This window comes from Numida meleagris, chromosome Z (assembly GCF_002078875.1).
Source record: "Numida meleagris isolate 19003 breed g44 Domestic line chromosome Z, NumMel1.0, whole genome shotgun sequence".
Taxonomy (NCBI): domain Eukaryota; kingdom Metazoa; phylum Chordata; class Aves; order Galliformes; family Numididae; genus Numida; species Numida meleagris.
The window spans coordinates 27119426-27138328 of record NC_034438.1 but is presented as its reverse complement, the minus strand read 5'-3'; the positions used below and the strand labels follow the sequence as shown (position 1 = coordinate 27138328).

Here is an 18903-nt window from a genome sequence, read left to right as displayed (position 1 = left end):
TGAAATGCTTTTAATCATGTTGTGAAAGTGCTGCAGCTGAAAGAAAACAATGAAATTGGTAGCCTTGTATATCTGATGATTCCAGATAGGCGACTGGGGAATGGTGTTGTATGAAGACTTAGGTACAGTGAGCTTTCGCACTAGTGCAATAGTATTGGTGATGGTTTTGGTAATTTTTTTGTTGTTTTAAAAAGAAAAAAATGAAATGCAGTGGCTTTGAGAGAAAACTAATGTTATCTGTGTCCATGCTACACGGTTCATCTCAGTAGCTGGAAAATAAGAAAACTAAAGCAAAAACACTGCTTCGTGTAGTTTAGCTTTGAAAGCATATAGTTTGTTAACCTCTTCTAGCCATTACACAAAATACTTTTGATAAAAATATATCAGTTTTATCAGAAGTTGAAACTGTCTCCTGCCTACAAGCTTGACTATCACTATGTCTTTATTGAACTCAGTTTTAAGCTTATTCGAGCCACTCTTGCAAGAATTAGCCTAAATTAATCCCCGTAAGGGATGTGCATGAGCTGGTATCTCCCCTAGTTTGATCTATCTCCAGGCACTGTCCATCATCCTCATTCTTGTTCTGCAGTTCAGTGCCATCTGAATCCAGGCCTCGTGAAGCCTTCCATAGTTGCTGTGTGTCTCCTATTTTCTCCTAGAGCGAGATCCTTGTTGTGATAAACAAAGCCAAAGATAAATGTAGTGAGGTGGATTTTTCATGGCCTACCCTAAATCATGACTTCACCTAATTCAGGATTGCTGAGTGTAGTTTCAGCAAAAAATGATTCTGAATTAACAATGCTCTTCTACTCCAAGAGGAGTAAGAATGTGTCTCTTCATCTTTGCTTTTATTTTTGTGCAGACATGGTAGCACTTGAATAGTCCCTTCAAGCAAAGGATAGTTCGTTGGATTTAGTTCTGTTTTTGTCCAAATGTCATCACTTGGAAACTCCTTTTGTGGAGCTGTCCATGCCTCTGCACATAACTAGTGATGCCAGTTTTGTGACTGAGCACTTCCTAGGGAGCTAGAATCTGCTAGGGCTAGAAAGGTAGTTGGATGGAAACTTTTGATACTTAAATGACCTTTAGTTCTTCATACTCTCTAGCTGATCTCCTGTGCATATAAATAAAATGTATGCCCTCATGGTTGTTTTTTTCTCTAAATTAATAGTTATAGGTGTATCTTCTAATTTCTGTCAGTTCTGAGCACACCATTCTGTGAATTTTCTCTAATAGAACAACTGACAAGCTTTAATATAGTTCTAGTTTCACACAGTAAGTAGTGTAGTTTTGGAGTGGCAGGCGTGTGTCATTTATAGTCCTTGGTGTTCTTTTGGAGGCTACTTTTCATAGGTCAAGGCAGTGAGTGGTTCTGTAGGCCCGGTGATACTCTCTCTAGTGTTGTGTGCAGAAATTGTTTTCATGTCTCCACATGAAAAATTCCTCAGGTTGTTTTTACTTAAGCACCTTTTCTTCCTTAGGAAATGATAGAAGCTATCAGAGAGGCTGTCATCTACCTGGCACACACTCACGATGGAGCCAGAGTAGCAATGCACTGTTTATGGCATGGTACTCCCAAGGTAATGTTCAGTTCTTTTCTACCTAGCTACTTGATAGTAATCTTGTCTTAGACCCAGTCTGCATTACTGCTCACGTAGGTTCTTCTATTTACAGGTAGCCCTGTTTTACTTACAATAGCAAATGTAAGCAGAAGAACTTGAGAATTGGATGCATTCATGAGAATTCTTAAAATAGAAGCATATCCTTTTCTTTTCAGCAGTATATTTTGGATTAACACATAAAACTTTTATTAGCCATTTATTCATCCTGCAAACTTCTTGATGCGGGTGGAACTGGCAGTAGGGAGGTGATGGTAAGGAAGAAACAATACTTGGCTTTAGAACGTCAAGACTTTTTTTTTAAAAAAAAAAAAAGCAAGAACTGTCTTAGTGTATTTTGCTGACACAATCTCTTGAAGTACTTTAAGGTGTATACCATCAGTTCTTGAAAATGCTGTAATGTCTCAATCTTTTTGCTTAATAAAGAAAGCAAGTACTTTAAAAAAAAAAAAAAACTAAAAAAGAATTTGTTTGGTACTGGAGATTAGTGATGTGTCTAAAGAAGACCAAGCAATGATCATAATGGCTGAAAGAAGAATTATAGAGGAAACTTTCTCCAAAAATAAATCTTGCTCTGAACAGTTTTGCTGCAGGTTAGGATCTCTGCTTCAAAGTTTCTGGGCATATTGATTAGGCTTCTTTCCAAAGGAAGAGTTGAAGGGCATTCTTATTCTGTAAGTAATTGACAGAAAATAAGTGGTTGTATGTAGATTTTTTTTAAGTTGCACCTTTTTGGGATCTCCCATTTTTGGGCTAAACAAGTAGACACCTCACAGAATGCCCCTGAGATTGGAGTGTGGAAAAAACCCTTAGATTTAATCCTTTATGCTATTTTTTGGGTGCAGTCTTAAATTACAAATGTTGGACTTCAGTGACTATTATTAGTTTTAGGAAGCAAAGTGGAAGTTGTCTCTTTGAAGGAGTAAGTAACAGTATACCTGTTCAGAGTTACTGGCATTATTGGCTCACTTGAGTTTCATTCCTTTTTGGATAGGACAGAAAAGTTATTGTGAAAACTATGAAGACATACATTGAAAAAATAGCAACGGTGAGTGTTCATTAGTTAAAAATGTATCAGAAACAACTATGGTTAAAGGCTGATTTTTGTATACTTTGCTACTGGAAACAGCTATGAGATCCCAAAATTACATTTGCAATAGTGATGGTGTACTACATAGTATGAAATAATCAACAGCTTATACTAATATATTTGAAGACACTGAGAAGCTACATTGTGTGCTCTACATGGAGTATTATTCCTTAAGGCAGCAGAGTTAATTATACTTTTTTCTAATGCAATGCTTTTGTCTTCAATTCATGTCTAGGAGAATTAGTTGTTTGAGACAGAAAGAGAGCAGGTATTTTCAAGCCCATCTTTATACTATGTCTTTATACTACTCATTGGTCAGTTCGTTATGACTAAAATAGTCTGTATGCAGAAGAGGAACTAAAATTAAGAAGTGCTGGTGACGTCATTGTTAAGGTCATTTGAGCATATTTGTTATTTAAAAAAAATACATAACAGATTTTTAAGTCCAGAAGCTTAAAAATGAGCTAACCCTTGAACTGATATAAAATGGAAGGGGTCTGTGTTTATTTTGAGCAAGAGTCATAGAATCACAAAATGATTTGGGTTGGAAGAGACCTTTGAAGATCACTTGGTTCCAAATACCTTGCCGTGGATAGGAACACCTTCCCCTAGACCAGATTCCACGAGGCCCCCTTCAACCTGGCCTTGAGCACCTCCAGGGATGACATGTGATTGTAGACTCTGGTACAGACACAGTAGCAGCTGTGGTTTTGCACAGCACTAAGCATTTATGAATGGTAGATCCCATTTGACAAAACTGATTTTGTTCTATGACCAGGTGACCTGCTTAATGGATGAAGGTAAGGCTGTCAGTGTGGTCTACCTGGAATTCAGTCGAGCCTTTGACACTGTCCCTCAGCATCCTTGTGGAGAAGCTGGCTGCCCATGGTTTGGATGGGCATACGCTCTGGTGGGTGAAACACTGGCTGGATGGCTCAGCCCAGAGAGTTGTGGTCAGTGGAGTTAAATCCAGTTGGCAGCCAGTCACAAGCGGGGTCCCCGAGGGCTCGGTACTTGGGCCACTCCTATTTAACATCTTTATCAATGATCTTGATGAGGGGATTGAGTGCACCCTCACTAGGTCTGCAGAAGACACCAAGTTGGGAGGGAGTGCTGATCTGGTGGAGGGTAGAAAGACTGGATGGATTGGCCGAGGCAAACTGTATGAGTTTCAGTAGGGCCAAGTGTCAGGTGCTGCATTTTGGTCACAACAACCTAAGGCAACCAGACAGGCTTGGGGAGGAGTGTCTGGAAAGCTGCCTGACGGAAAGGGACCTTGGTGTGCTGATGGACAGTCGGCTGAATATGAGCCAGCAGTGTGCCCAGGTGGCCAAGAAGGGCAGTGGCATCCTGGCTTGGATCAGGAATGGTGTGGTGAGCAGGACTAGGGAAGACATCCTGCCCCTGTACTAAGCACTGGTGAGGCCCCACCTCAAGTACTGTGTTCAGTTTTGGGCACCTCAGTATAGAAAGGATGTTGAGGTGCTGGAGCAGGTCCAAAGAAGGGCAGCAAGGCTTGTGAAGGGCTTGGAGAATATGCCCTGTGAGGAGAGACTAAAGGAACTGGGGCTGTTTAGTCTGGGGAAGAGTAGGCTGAGGGGAGACCTTATTGCTCTCTTCAAGTACCTGAAAGGTGATTGCAGTGACAGCGGCGTTGGTCTCTTCTCACTGATGACAGATGACAGAACAAGGGGAAATGGCCTCAAGTTGAGCCGGGGAGGCTTAGGTTGGATATCAAGAAACACTTCTTTACAGAAAGGGTTGTTAAGCACTGGAATAGGCTCCCCAGGGAGGTCATTGGGTCACCATCCCTGAATGTGTTTAAAATCTGTTTGGATGTGGTGCTTAGGGGCATGGTTTAGCAGTGGGTGGTTAGAGTTAGGGTAGTATGGTTAGGTTGTGGTTGGACATGATGATCTTTAAGGTCTTTTCTAACCTGAGCAATTCCATGATTCTATGATTCCATTGTTACACCTGCAAAAAGATCATATTTTAGATTTCTTCCCTTATGGATGCTTTGGTGTTCTGTTTACTAATAGTAGTAAATAGTAATAGTCAGTAGTATCCAGGCTTTTTTGATCATGCAATCCTATCCCCACTATGTGCATTTATTTCTTAATAATATACAGTATGATTGTAGTGATATAATGTATACATAATAATGTACACATTTAAAAACAAAAAAAGATGAGAAATGCCATTTAAAAAATATTTCTTACTTTCAAATGGTACAAGAACTTTTTTCTCATACCCCAGTGGATTGTCTTGCATGCTGCACTTTGAAGACCACTGGCCTAAGTAATGTTATTTGCTTTTTCACCTACCAATAATATGTGTGTAGAAATCAGAAACTGATTGAAAATAAAACAGTTTTGGAGTATTGAAGGTTTAACCTCACTTCTTGCTGACATGCAAATGAGTTGAGTTATGCCTATGTTGTGTAGATTTGACTTTGCTAGATATGTGCTCTACAGAGCTGTAGTGTGTACTTCATCTCAGTTTTAAGCAAATGCGCTGGAGAAGACTTTTTTGTCGCTTCAGGGATCTGATTGGTAGGGCACAGTGGGATAAAGTCCTAGAGAGAATGGGGTCCCAGTAAAGCTGCCTGATACTCAAGGCTCACTTCCTCTGCTCTCAAGAGGTACGCATCCTAACCATGAGGAAGTTAGACAAAAATGTCAGGATGCCCTCTCCAAAAGAAAACAGGAGACCTAGTTACCTGGCATATAGAGAAAGCTGGAGTACTGAACTACTTCTTTCCCCTCGGTCTTCACCAGCAAGTGTCCTAGCCACACTCCTCGAATCCCTGCAAGCAAAGGCAGGGACTAGGAGAATAAACAAACACCTACTATAGAAGAGGATCAGGTTTGAAACTATCTGTGGAACCTAAATGTTCACAAATCCTTGGGACCTGATGATTTGCATCCAAGAGTCCTGAGGGAGCTGGCAAATAAACTTGCTCAGCTGTATCCATGATAATTGAGAAGTTGTAGCACTCCAGTGAAGTTCCCAGTGACTGGAAATGAGAAACATCACCCTATTTTTAGAAAGGGGGAAAAAGGAATGCTTTGAGAACTAAAGGTTCATCAGTCTCAGCCCTATGCCTCCTGGAACCTGTGCTAAGGCACATAGAATAGAGTGATAATTGGTGACAACCAACATGGCTTCACTGAGGGCAAAAAAATTGCGTGAAAAATTATACCATCTGTGACAGAGCTACAGTGTTGGCTGATAAGCAGATGATGTCCTCTGCCTGGACTTGTGCAAAGCGTCCTTGTCTCCAAGTTGGAGAGACATGAGTTTGACGGATGATCCGCTGTGTGGATAAGGAATTAGCTAGATGGTCACACTCAAAATGTGTGGTCATCTTCTCAATATCCAGGTGGAAACCAGTGGCTAATAGTGTTCATTATGGGACCACTGCTACATATCATGTTTGTTGGCAACATTGACAATGGGATTGAGTGCACCCTCAGTGACTTTGCCAACAGTGCTGAGAGGTGCAGTTGACATATTCAAGCGGAAGAGGTGCTAACTAGAGGAATCTTCTCAGGCTCAAGAGATGAGCCTTAGTGAATGTGATTGAGCAAGATCAAGTGCAAGGGCACACCTGTGCTGGGGCAACTCCAGACGTGAATACAGGCTGGGCAGTGAGTAGGCAGAGATCAGCTCTGCAGATAAGGGCTTGGTGTATGGGTGGATGAAAAGCTTGGCATGACCTGGAAATGTAAACTTTTAACCTGGAAAGCCAATGATGACCTTGGCTGAATCAACTTGGGCCGTATTCTTTGAGCATACTGGTCTGAGTGGGAAGTGTCCTTACCTGTGATGAGGGATTGGAACCCTACCAACCCAAACTATTCTGTGTTTCTGTGAAAGAAAATCTGTATACAGTGCCCCAGAAAGGCGAATCCTATGATTTCAGATGATGATTATACAGTCAGATGAGGTTAATAGCTAACATATGATAAAGTAATATATCAGCGTATAATGGCAGATCAAATTAATCTGCTTTTTTAGAAACAGGCTTCTTTTAAACCTGGATTTCAGGTTTGTTATGTTTCTCTCATTCTCTGTCAGTAGGCAGAATTTGCTTGTACACTCAGATTGTGTTGAACTGTATTAAGTGTTGGTTCAAAATGAGTTATTATATTCATAGAAGTTGACCGTGTCATTGAAGTTTTCTGGTCCCATCTTTGCAGGGTGAATTTTCTCATTTGGTATTGTTGGCAGCATTTGATTGCATCGATGACACTAAACTTGTGAAACAGTTGATCATAACTGTAAGTAATTATTTTTTCCTAAAATATTGTACCAGGTAATGTCTCATTTTTCTTTGTACATGAGTATGACAGAATCCATCCACTTTTTAAAAATCATTTAAGTCCTTTACAACTTTATTTCTTTGTGTGTCACTTTTTTTCTTGTGATAAAAGAATTGAGTGTTTTCAGTTACTTAATGAATTTGTATTTATGTTAGATTTCATTGCTTGCTGAGAATTGTACACATTCATCTAGACTAGTGAATGACTTGAATCTCTTTAAATTAAGATGTCATTGTCGTAAGTTTGAGCTCTGCTGGTATGAGAGCTCTTTTTTATGTTGGTCCCTGATGTCAGATGGAATGCTGGTGGTATGGCAGTAGAGGAGGCAGTAGAGGAATATGGCAACATGTTTGACTGTAGTATAACAAAAGTTTTTACGACAGTAAGTACTTGGAGACTCTTGGTTGGATGCTGAAATCATAGGCTTACGCTAACTCTCAAAGCTTGACGTTTTACCTAATATGTTAAATGATAACTAGTATTTGGGATAGAAATCCTTGGAATATTTATCTGGTCTCCAAAATGGATATAGATGTTTGGTCATGAGCATGAGAGCAGTTCAGCTGTTTTGCAGCAGCTGCATGTGATTACATGATAAACATAAAAGTAGTATGACCTAGTCTCCATTTACTTCCTTTTGGAATGTCCCATTTGCCCACCTTCTTTCCAAAAATAATGGATTTTCATAAAGTATTTTTACTTAAGCCATGTTTACATGCAGTGTTTATCACTTGAGTTGTCTTAAATGTTTTCACACTGAGAAAAAGGGTTTTATAGTGCACAATTAGCTCTAACATAAATAATATTGATATATATATATAGGTTGTAACGTGCTCGTAGTCATACCCTTGCAGTAGGTTTCATCACATTAATGATACATGTGAATTGAGAGCCAGTGGCAGGGAAATAAAACTGAAGGAAATGCTTTGCATGACACTTTTAAGAGAAAATGACAAGGCTTGATTTGTTTTTGTTTGGAACTTAGTGTAGGGGGTATTGGGTTTGCTTACCCTATCATGGAAATTCTTCCCCAGGTCCCTTTTTCTGAGTGTGATAAAGTGAAAGCATCTCATTGTGGAGGTGATTTGTGATTCTCAGGTATATAAGCTGTGATCACATCTGGTTTCCAGAGTCCACTGAACAAGATAACACCTTTGGGCAAGTTCCAAACAAATAGGCCCTGACAGATCAAAGCTATCTTGTACAAAGATCACTGATGGATTTCTGTACAGTGTTAAAAGCACTCTGCTCTGTGGAGGGTTTATTACATAAGATACTGTGCTTGGTTTTAGCTTCCACTATGTCATTTAACACCTGAAAAATCTGTGTTTTTTCCACCACCTGAGGCTTCCTGATAATATCCCAGATAATTGAATGTTTACTGTTTGGTCATCCTACTGGACAGAGGAGTAAAGGAGAATGTATGAAGGCAAATTATTCTTACACAGAAGTAGTTCTTCTGGCCAGCAGTAGGAAAAGGACATCAGGGAAAATGAAAAATTTATCAAATGAGATCAAAACTAGCTCTTAAAATGGAAAATGAGAGCTGGTGTGTGAGTGTCAACGGTTTATGGGCGTTAGGCCCGATTCCGTGACAAAGGGGACGGGAGACCCACGGGCCCATGCCCCGGGAAAAGGGAAAAGGGGAAAGGGTAAGGAGATGGCCCTGAGAGCAAAGAACAGTGGCAACAGTCTGAGGAGAAACAAACTAATTTACTAAATAAGATATCGGAATGCAAAACAACACACTATAATACAATATAATTACAATTTAAGCTGATAAATCCAATAGAGAGAGAGAGAATGTCCCAAAATCAAGGTAGGCCTTACTCTACTACCGACGATAAGACGGCTGGAGAGCGAGGTGCTGCCAAGACGAGAGACGGCGGAAAAAAGGGACAAGGTCTCGTGATCTGCAAGTTTTTATACTGCGAGCTTTTATCTTTTCCCTCCGGCTGGAAAATGGTAACAAAGTACCGTGGGGAATGTAGTAGTCCTTCTCTTCTGAGAACCAGGTACATTCACTACATGATGTTATGATGTGGAGTACCAATAACCGAAAAATCATGAAACCATGACAGTGAGGAAGAGGTGGAAGCATCAAGAAATCAAATACTGAAGCATATTCTATAGAAGAATCAAAAACATAATATTTTCTTAAAGCAAAGTTAGACTTCTGAAATACCTTGTAGATTTTATCACTCTGTCCAAACTAAAAGTTGAATTAATGGGAAGAAAACAAAGGCTTGGCAACTGTTGCTTTTTCTCTTCCCCAAGTCTTTCTTTTGTGTGTTTTTATTTTTGGTGTATTATAAAACTGATCACTTCTTGTATTGAAAGAATGGTTGGGAATTTTTTAGGTAAGGGAGAATTCCAAACTCTTAAAAGCCTCAAAGCCTTTTCTTATCATTTCTTAGCTATGCAGTCTTAATCCGGGACTGGATAATATATGTTGCTTTAAACCTTCATATATGATTGGAATTGTATACTGGATGCATGGCAGAGATTAGGATTCAGGCAGACTTCAGCGGGAAAGCTCTTGGTTGGGAGAATTCTGGACAATCAATGTTAGGGAGAAGTTTCCAATGAGAAGGAGTGCGGTTGTGTCATTTAGAAGTTCTCCTGGTACTTTCTACAGTTCTGGCACGGAAGGCAAGCAAATTCTGTAATTAATGAGAGTCACAAGAGCAGTGGTGGAAATAAACTTTTGCAAGAGTTAGAGAGAAATACTTTAATTACGTTAATTAGCTGTGCTATAGCTTGATTTCAAAGCCTTTTGCATTTAGTTGTACTAAAGTAAATATTTTATTTACCTGTTTTAAGTATTGAAATACTTGAACATCTGTCATCCATGTAAAATTAACTCCACATAGATTTAAATATCAGTGTACACACTAAGGAGAAGAGTGCTTCCCCCTTAGACACACTTTCTTCTATGTGTAGAATGTGAAGATTGAGTTAAAAACTAAAAAACTACTTGAAGTGCTGCATCAGACTGATGCTTACTATAGTTTATAAAGATTTTTACTATTTCCTGCCAGCTTCTAACCACCTGTCTCTTTCTCTTCCCCCTGTGTCGGGGAGGGTCAGGTTAGACGGTAGGAAACGGCTCCTGATGGAATTCAAGAAGAGTAAGCAAAATATGGCTAGTCCTCTGTGAGGCAGGGGTTGGACTTGATCATCCAACTCAGGATATTTTATGATTCAAAGGCAGCTAACCAGGCCCAGTGTCTTTTGGGGGTCTGTTTTGGGTGTTTGTTTTGGGGTGTTTTTTTTTTTTTTAAAGTGATACTGGTTTAAATCATTCAGTTTATTTTACTAGCTGTTACTGGAAGGATTTTCAAGATGGTGGGGGCAGAGGGGTGAAGGGATTTTTAAGGGCAGTGATACATAGAATGTGCTGGAAGTGCCTAAAGATGGCATTCAGAGTTCTACAGTGGTACTTGTGTAAAACACTTACTGCTGTATGAAAGGGCCTTTGTCAAGAATGAAAATGCAAGTACATACAGTAATAAAGGTGCTTCCATCCAAATATAATGACATGCTTCTATTAGAAAGAAAATTCAAGTATTTCTTCCTAAGTCTTCTCAAATGAGTATGAGGTGCTCATTCTAAAGTTTACAAGATGATTTTTCCGAGCCATCAGCTAGTCTCTGGGGAAAGCCCTGTTTTCTGCTAATGCTTACATACATAAACTGCAGATAGTGCTGATGGTGCTTCCAGCAGAAGTTGGATTTATTCTATTATTGGAATTCTTTTTTGCTATTGGATGTTCTCTGATCAATTTAGGATTGAGTTTCCCTTCTCAAGGACTGTCATCACTGTCTATGCAGTCATTTGAAAGCCAGTATGGTATCAGTGATCACTCTTGGGTGATGTGATAGATGATCTTTTGTATGTTTGGTCTGTTAAGGTTATTACTTCCACTCAAATAATGTCTGTACACCATATGACGTACTAGAATATGCATTGTTGTTTGTACTTGCATGTATTAATAAAATAAACAAGATCTTTCATAGTGTTTTCTAATCAGTGATGTTGATGAACCTCTCTTAAACATTAATATTTCTTCCATTTCTTTCACTTCTACAAACTTCTGATTATTTTGATTTTTATTATGCAAGTAGATATGAATCCTGTAGTGTACAGTTTTCCTTTCCTAAGCTTTGCATTTGAAAAAATACATAATTATTGGTGACTCAAAACTGTTATTTCATTAATGTTTTGTTACTGTTTGTTCGCTTCAACAGGAACTAAATACTTCCTTGCCCAGTTTAATTTCCAGTAAACATGGAAAAAAGGTCTTGTTGTACTTGCTAAGTCCTAGAGACCCTGCACATTTTGTTCCAGAAATCATCACACTTCTGCAACAGGGTGATGGAAATGCCTATAGGTAACTGAGATACAAAGATTAAGTTGTTTTTCCTAGAATCCAGAAGAGTTCATGCAACTTTCTCTAATGATAATTTTTTTTTGAAATATATACAATAATACATTATTTATGAGGTATAAGTATTATTATATACCATTCTGAAGGCCTTGCTTTTCTGTTTTTGGTTTAAAGGCTGTATATGATGATTGTTTGAGTTAGATTGTTTGCTAGATTTTCAGATCTAGCAATAAAAATGAAAAATGTTACTTTAAGTCCCGTATCTGATACTGATGTCGATGCTTGTCAGCTTTTGAAACTCCTACAACTTTAAAGTGAACTGTTTAAGCAGTTTGTCTCAGTAACTGAGATTGCAGAATGAGTAGACAATAGATGGAGGCTATATTACCATTCTTAATGAAAAATTCACTCTCGTGAAGTTTACTGACAGTTTTAGGCTATATACATTCTCACTCTGTGCTCTTAAAATGTGTGCAACATTTAAATGATATGAATGATATCATTCCCTGAATGATAAACAGGGAAGAAGAATAATTTATTTTGATCTTTCAGTAATATTTAGCTGTCTCAAGGAGCACGTATGTTCTGAATTTCTTTTTATTTGATGTGCATACAGAGCAAGTCTTCTGCATTAATTTGCTGTCTCTTTCATCAGTAAGAAGAATACTCAACTCCGCTGCCGTGAACTCCTGGAAGCCATTTCCCCATCATTGCTAGAATATTTGCAAGAACATACCCAAGAAGTAGTAATGGACAAGGCTACGTTTGTCTTGGTTGCTGACATCTTAAGAACAGCTACCGGTGATATTCAGCCCACACTAAATGCAATTGCTAATTTAGCAGCAGAAGAGCTGGTTCCAGGTGGCCATGATGGGCAGGTAACGTCACAGGAAATAAGATGCTGACATCTTGCAGTGCATTTGCTTATGCTTTGTTACTAATGTGATATCTGTTCATTTTTTCCTTTCCGATAAACTCGAATACTAGAAGCATTCTCACTTTGTTTTCTAATATGTTCCTTTAATAGCTTATTATTGTGTCTGTAACAGTGAACGCTGGAGCTAGAATTTCATCTGAGTTGGACAGCAAAATACTTCATGGTCTTGAATCTTGCAGAACTAATTTAGACGTTCTGTGGTAAAGTAGCTGACAATCATGTAACACAGGCTCTCTTTCAATGTTAACACTATGAAATCAAGCAGATAGTAACTTCTTATAGTTCATTTAGCTATTTACACATAGAATGATAGGGCCTCCTAGCTTTCAGGAATGAATATATCCACACAAGGGAAGATCGTAGCTAATAGCTGTCTCTGCAGTGTGACCTTCTCTTCAAAACGTGCATGGGAGACTTTCCCCAATTTTACTGAGTTAAGGTCAGTGACATAAATCTCTGTAGACTAGAAAATAGAAAATGCTATGTAAACAAGATACCCTTTGGATTTCTGTAGTTTTGCTGAATTGTCTCAGCCTTTCTGAGTTTTGTAGTGCCCCTCTCTCCATAGTGCCAATGGAACATGGCAATATAGGTACTTCTGGTAAGAATAGAACTATTAAGACAGTTTATAGATGGAGGAAGAGTGTTGAAAATGTCATCAATTCTTAAGAAATTAACTAGATTTCTCGCTTCTCTGACACCCCCATGAAACGTGGGCATCCACCTGGACATCCTAGATCCATCTGTCTTCAAGCTCTTGTTTCCAAAACCATTTATCTTTTAAATAAATTTTAAGATACACATGTGGTATAACTTCATATGAACTAATGCTTTCTCTGATTTTCTGTGAGCTGTACCGTGGCACCTGTACTTTTGGAGTCTATGAAAATACAGAAAGTCTAGATCTTCTTGTAGAAGAACTAGAGATTCTGCTAAGTAAGCATGAAGTCCTAAGAGTGGTGGATGAGGTATTAGTTGATGAGGAGCAGTAGCTACAGTTAGTATTACTGAAAGTTAGATGCTACAAGGCAGAATGAAAACAAACTGCTAACTTTAAAAAAAAAACACATTCAGGTATTTGCATCAAACTTCCTAATATTTGCAGAGGCAAAAGTAGGTAAAGCATGCGGGCATTACAATGGAACTGGATTTTGAAATGTCACTGAATAATTTATTTGTGTTCTTTCTCCCTCTTAAAGCTTCACATTGCAGAGCATCCAGCAGGTCATTTAGTGTTGAAATGGTTAATAGAGCAAGATGAAAAAATGAGAGAGAGTGGTAAAGACGGTATGTTGGAAATTCAGCCTTACTTGATCAAATTTTTACTTTTGCAGCATCTGTAGTATAGCCTAAATAATATTGCTCTGTTTATTTCTTTAAACATATTAATGAAAATATCTTCTAAGATCATTGGTTTTGTTTTTTTTGCTGTTGTGAGTTGCTACAAAGACAGAACGAAAAAGGTACATTTTTCTTCTACAGAGCAAGTACTGATGTGTGGTTTGCAGGTTTTTTTTTTTATTCCTTGAGTCTGTTGTGTATTTGGGCAGCGTTAGTTTCTGTGCTTAAAATGTCTTTATCTTTGCTCAGGTACACAGCCTTATTTAAAAAAAAAAATACCTTATATTTAAAGGATAATAATGGAGAAAGTAAAGCCTTTCTGACAGAAAGACTTGTTTCATTACTGCTTGTGAGCCAAGCTGTAATCCATACTGTGTTCATTAGTGCTGCTGAGTTACTGCTGAATAACTGTTGCTACAATAATTCAGGCACAAAAATAGGACATCTTTGCTATTTTATATCCCAGAAGGCAGAGATTGGGCACAGATGTTCTCATCTTAATTTAGCTTTTTGGAACTCATTTTATTATGTAACTGCAAAATCTTTTTGTGTGTGTCACCATATCCTAATAGAGATTACTTTTTTTTCCCCCTATATAAAAAAGCTTGAAAAATGAATGGAGGTGGGTGGTGTAGGGCAATCTAAAGATAACTTCTCTTGTGCATAGAGGCCTTTTTGTTGTAGAATTATCAGACCTTAAATACCTAGTAATAATTACTATGTTCAGCCTTCCACTGTTTCCTTTAAAAATAAGAGATCACTGGGCTTTATTAAATGTTTCTGAAAGGAGACTGTTTTGCTGCTACTTTTTGCAAGCAAATTATTGGATACGTTCAAAGAGGAAGTTTTATCTGAACATCTTTTGGAGACTACGCTAATTGAGATTATGATGGTTACATGACTTTATTTATGTTAGCAGTATATAATTCCAATTCTAAACACAAGTGTTTCGTTTTTGTTTGTCATTTGCTGAAGTGTCTGCCATTCAGTATTGTTGGTGTGATTTTACGGCATTAGCATTAAAGAACAACCAGATTATTATAACTCATGGAACAGTGGAATAAAAAGTAACCTGTTCTTCATTTGGAATTCTAATCCGAAGTGACAGTGAAAAACAGCATCAGTGTCTGAGTGTTGAAGTTCGGAGTTCCTTTGGTTACTTCCTTTTAAATTTGCACAGCTTACAAATTTTAAGAACAGTTACCCTCAAGTTCTGTTCTTCATATTCAGCTGTGTACCTGTGGTCAGCTGTGGTTCTTTCTTTTACATGCATCTATAGTGTCATGGATCTGCAAGTAAGCTTAGGTTTTCAGTCCTACTGAAGAAATAGAGCCCTGTAGCATCAGCACAGTTGAAGGAAACAAGGGTTGGTATGGTTTTCTTGTGTCAGTAAAGCATTTGTTCTGGAGTTTTAAATAACTTTGTGCAAATTCTGTTTCTTCAGTTGTAGAGTTGAATGCCTGAAAACAGCATTTCTCAGCAGATATGTATATGTAATATTACATGTAATTGTCTCTTGTATTTGTGGTGTTCTTACTTCGGAGTGTATGCCTTAAGATATAGATAGCCTTTGAAGTCATTTTACAAAAATATGAAAAGTAGATAATGCTGTATACTAGTAAGCTGTCACCCAGTGTTGCTACTGGCAAAATTTTAAGCGATACTTGAAACTAGTTGAAAACCTGCAGACATATCAGTGCATTCAATTCTTTTGAGAGATAACTTTGTGTACACATGGTGGCTAAAAACTATTTGCTTAAGTTGCTGTTGAAGAGAATTTTTAATCAGCTTCTTTGTATGAGGGTACTGTCTTAATTTATTTTTTTTTCTCCCTCTAACCCTTGTCCATGTTTTCAAGGCTGCTTTGGAAGAACATTGGTGGAATGTGTTGGTATTGAGAAATTGAAGACCTGGGCAGAAGTAAATCGAGGTGCCATTGTTCTTTGTTGGTATGTAAGGCTCATGAATATTTGTAATTGGGTCTTAGTATTAATTTCTTCAGCAGCTACCAGTTGGCATTATGCTGACAGAAACTCCATTTTTTTTTTCCACTGGTAAGTCTGCAGTGGGATAAGATACTGGAAAAACTCAAAGCTGCATTTCCAAGGGTTTTTCTTTGAGCTTTGGCATTTACAGTTCTAGGAAGTAGCTCGATATTGGAAAAATAAGATTTTAAAAATTAATTTTTAAGTGTACCTATCATGTATTTACAAGCACAAAAGGCTTAAAGGAGGACTCCACAAATAACTACATTAAAATAATTTACCCTGAAGTACCTGTGATTGGGGTCAGCATACACAAAATGCAAGTTCTTTTTTTTTATGTAACTTGTTACTTTGTCTTGATGCCTTAATTATGGAGCCTAGGTATGTTTCCATAAATAGTAAGTGTTCTGAGTAGACCATTATGATGAGCTGACTGGCTCACAACTTGCAATTAGTGAATGATGCATCTTGGGAGATCAAAAAGAGCACACAGGAATCAGATTACAAACACCATCACTTTGTCAAATGCCAACAGTGGTATTAATCATTGTTTTCACACTGTAAGTAAATGTTAGCGTCAGGTCACGGAAACTCAAGGTTTTGCCTTAAGACCTGAGTGTGTGGTCTCTGTTCTGGAACTGCTGGGTCAGCATCGCACTTAATGACTCCTCATAAAGGCTTATTCTGAGCAAAAATGGCACACAATTCAAACAGACAACGTGCTTCTGAAAATGAAAACATCATCTCCTTTTTTCCGTGGCTACTACCTCTCCTGCAGTTACTTTAGGTTCCTTGATGTTTGCTTTCCATCCTTGCTTCTTAATATCTTTGAGTGAGGCTACTTTGACGTTCATAGACTTTTGCAAGGTGAATCAAAAGCTATTTAACTAATACAAGTCCTACTGATGAAACCTGAGTATATTTCTAACCTTATTAGAAGTTGTCATTCGGATTATTACAAAGAATTGGTAGTAGAGCAGTAGCTACAATCCAGATTAAAAAACAGTTTACACAACATCACAGTAGTCATATAGATCTGGCTGTTAAGATAGTTTTGTTTATAAGATTGAAATGCTTTTTTGCCTCTTGCAACTCCAGTAAATGCTTCTAAGGCCTATAACTAATCTAATCCTCTGCACAGATGTTCAGCAGAGATTTCTGTAAAGGCCTGTGCCCTGACGGTGTATTAATGCTTGGACTTTTTTCTCTAACTTAAGACTGAGGAGAGTTATTTAACATGTGGTGTTGCTGGTTTATGTATGTCATGGTTTTATTATTTTTGTTATCGGTATTCCACATCATAACATCATGTTTTGTTTTAGGCCCATCTCTCTACCCTTTCCCTTCTTCCCCTTTCCCTGGGCGTGGGTCCATGGGTTCCCCCACCCCATTAGTCATAGAACTGGGCCGAACCAGCCCATAAACCAGTGACAAAGTACTAATCTATTTTGATTGTCCAAATAACATTTTGAAGTAAGTTAGTGGAATTTTTCCATGAATCACACTTGAAGAGCTGTTCAGCTGCCTGTGTGACAACAGCTTTTTCAATAGCTTTTGAACACTTCTGGTAATATGTAATTATTAGTTTTGTGTTTGTTGTAGAAGACAGCACAGCAACATGCTCACGAATGTTAATTGATGCAAATTTATGTTAGGAATGTGAACTTCTATCTCTCTCTGGTATTATACATGTCAGTATACAATGAGGAGTTGACAAGAGTGCTCTGTTACCAAGTAGAGGAATTTGTCTCTTAGACTGTCAGTCAGACACTTTTCACAAAAATGGAACCTCGCCTAACTGGATGAAGAGAAAGTATTTGTGAGGTGTGGTTTCATTTTGGTGTGTATGGTGTTTTTATTCTATTTTGGAATTTTATTGTCATCTGAATCCTTTGTAGTTTCAAGTTCTCTTAATGATTGTTAAAGTAAGATGCCCTTTAGTTTAGTCTGCCAAGGGTGCATGAGCATAACCAGCTGTGTTTGTTCACTTTCATGTGACACATGTTTAAGTCAGTAATACCTAGTAATTAGTCTTGTCGGTTTCTAACTCTATGCATTGAAGTAAAGAGGGGTTACCTAAATCATACTGCCATGGTGAATCCAATTTAGTCAGCATCTCCCCACTTGGAGGTGTCTCCAAAGCCCAGCAGGACTACCCCTAACATTAAAACATCCTCGGCAAAGAACAAAAGATGAGTCGTTGTTGGTGACTCGGTGCTGAAGGGAGTGGAAGGCCCAATATGTAGACCTGACCCTCTACACAGGGAAGTCTGCTGCCTCCCGGGAGCCCGGGTTAAAGATGTAAGGAAGAAACTTCTGTCCCTAGTACGGCCCTCAGATTATTATCCTCTGTTGTTGTTTCAGGTAGGCAGCAATGAAATAGGAAGAACCTCCCTTAGAACCATGAAAAAGGACTTCAGAGCCTTAGGGCATCTGGTCAAGGGTTCGGGAGCACAAGTTGTGTTCTCCTCTATCCCTCCAATTATAGGGAATAATAAGAGACTAAACATGATGGGGCAACAGATTAATATCTGGCTCCAAGCCTGGTGTGCCCGGCAGGGTTTTGGGTTTTTCGACCTCGGCTCGATTTACACGAGACCGGGCCTGCTGGCATCTGATAGGAGTAGCTTATCCCACTGGTGGAAGGGGGTTTTACGGTGGGAATTGGGAAGGTTCATTGAAAGGGCTTTAAACTAGGTATGAAGGGGGGTGGGGGTGAAACCAGGGTCACTAGTAAGGACCCTGTATGTAATGAGCCAGTGCTTCTGGGAGGGGCTTGTGCTAGTAAGATCCCACAGTCTTGTGGGAGGAATGAGGAGGACAACACACTCTTTTGTAGGAAGAACACAAGGGATGATGTGAGGTTGGTGGCTTTGATAACATGTGAGCATGGACAAGATGGTACTGGGGCTTTAGGAAGCAGTGGGGGAGAACTTCAGATTTCTTCTGGAAGTTTGAGGGAGGGCCCCTCTAGAAAGGTAGTGTGCTGGAAAGCCCAGCTGAAGTGCCTTTACGCTAATGGACACAGCATGGGAAATAAGCAGGAGGAACTGGAAACCGTGATGTGCTTGGAAAATTATGATCTGGTTGCTATCACGGAAATGTGCTGGGACGAATCCCACGATTGGAATACTCTGATTGAGGGCTACAGGCTCTTCAGAAGGGATAGACAGGGCAGGAAGGGAGGGGGAGTTGCCCTCTACGTTAGGAAGTGGA

General features: G+C 38.8%; 1 protein-coding gene across 3 annotated transcripts in view; it reads left to right on the top strand.

Annotated features, from left to right (window-relative positions):
* Window positions 1–18903, top strand: part of PUM3 (pumilio RNA binding family member 3) — a 47892-nt gene that overhangs the window by 11567 nt on the left and 17422 nt on the right. For all 3 annotated transcript variants that reach the window (XR_002433318.1, XM_021380344.1, XM_021380346.1), the window contains exons 11-17: window positions 1482–1580; window positions 2614–2667; window positions 6912–6992; window positions 11285–11427; window positions 12080–12302; window positions 13561–13648; window positions 15561–15651. Coding sequence is in view for 2 of the 3 variants with exons in the window: in XM_021380344.1 (XP_021236019.1) it covers window positions 1482–1580; window positions 2614–2667; window positions 6912–6992; window positions 11285–11427; window positions 12080–12302; window positions 13561–13648; window positions 15561–15651 (779 nt within the window). In the remaining variant the exon portion in view is untranslated. The remainder of the gene's footprint in view (window positions 1–1481; window positions 1581–2613; window positions 2668–6911; window positions 6993–11284; window positions 11428–12079; window positions 12303–13560; window positions 13649–15560; window positions 15652–18903) is intronic.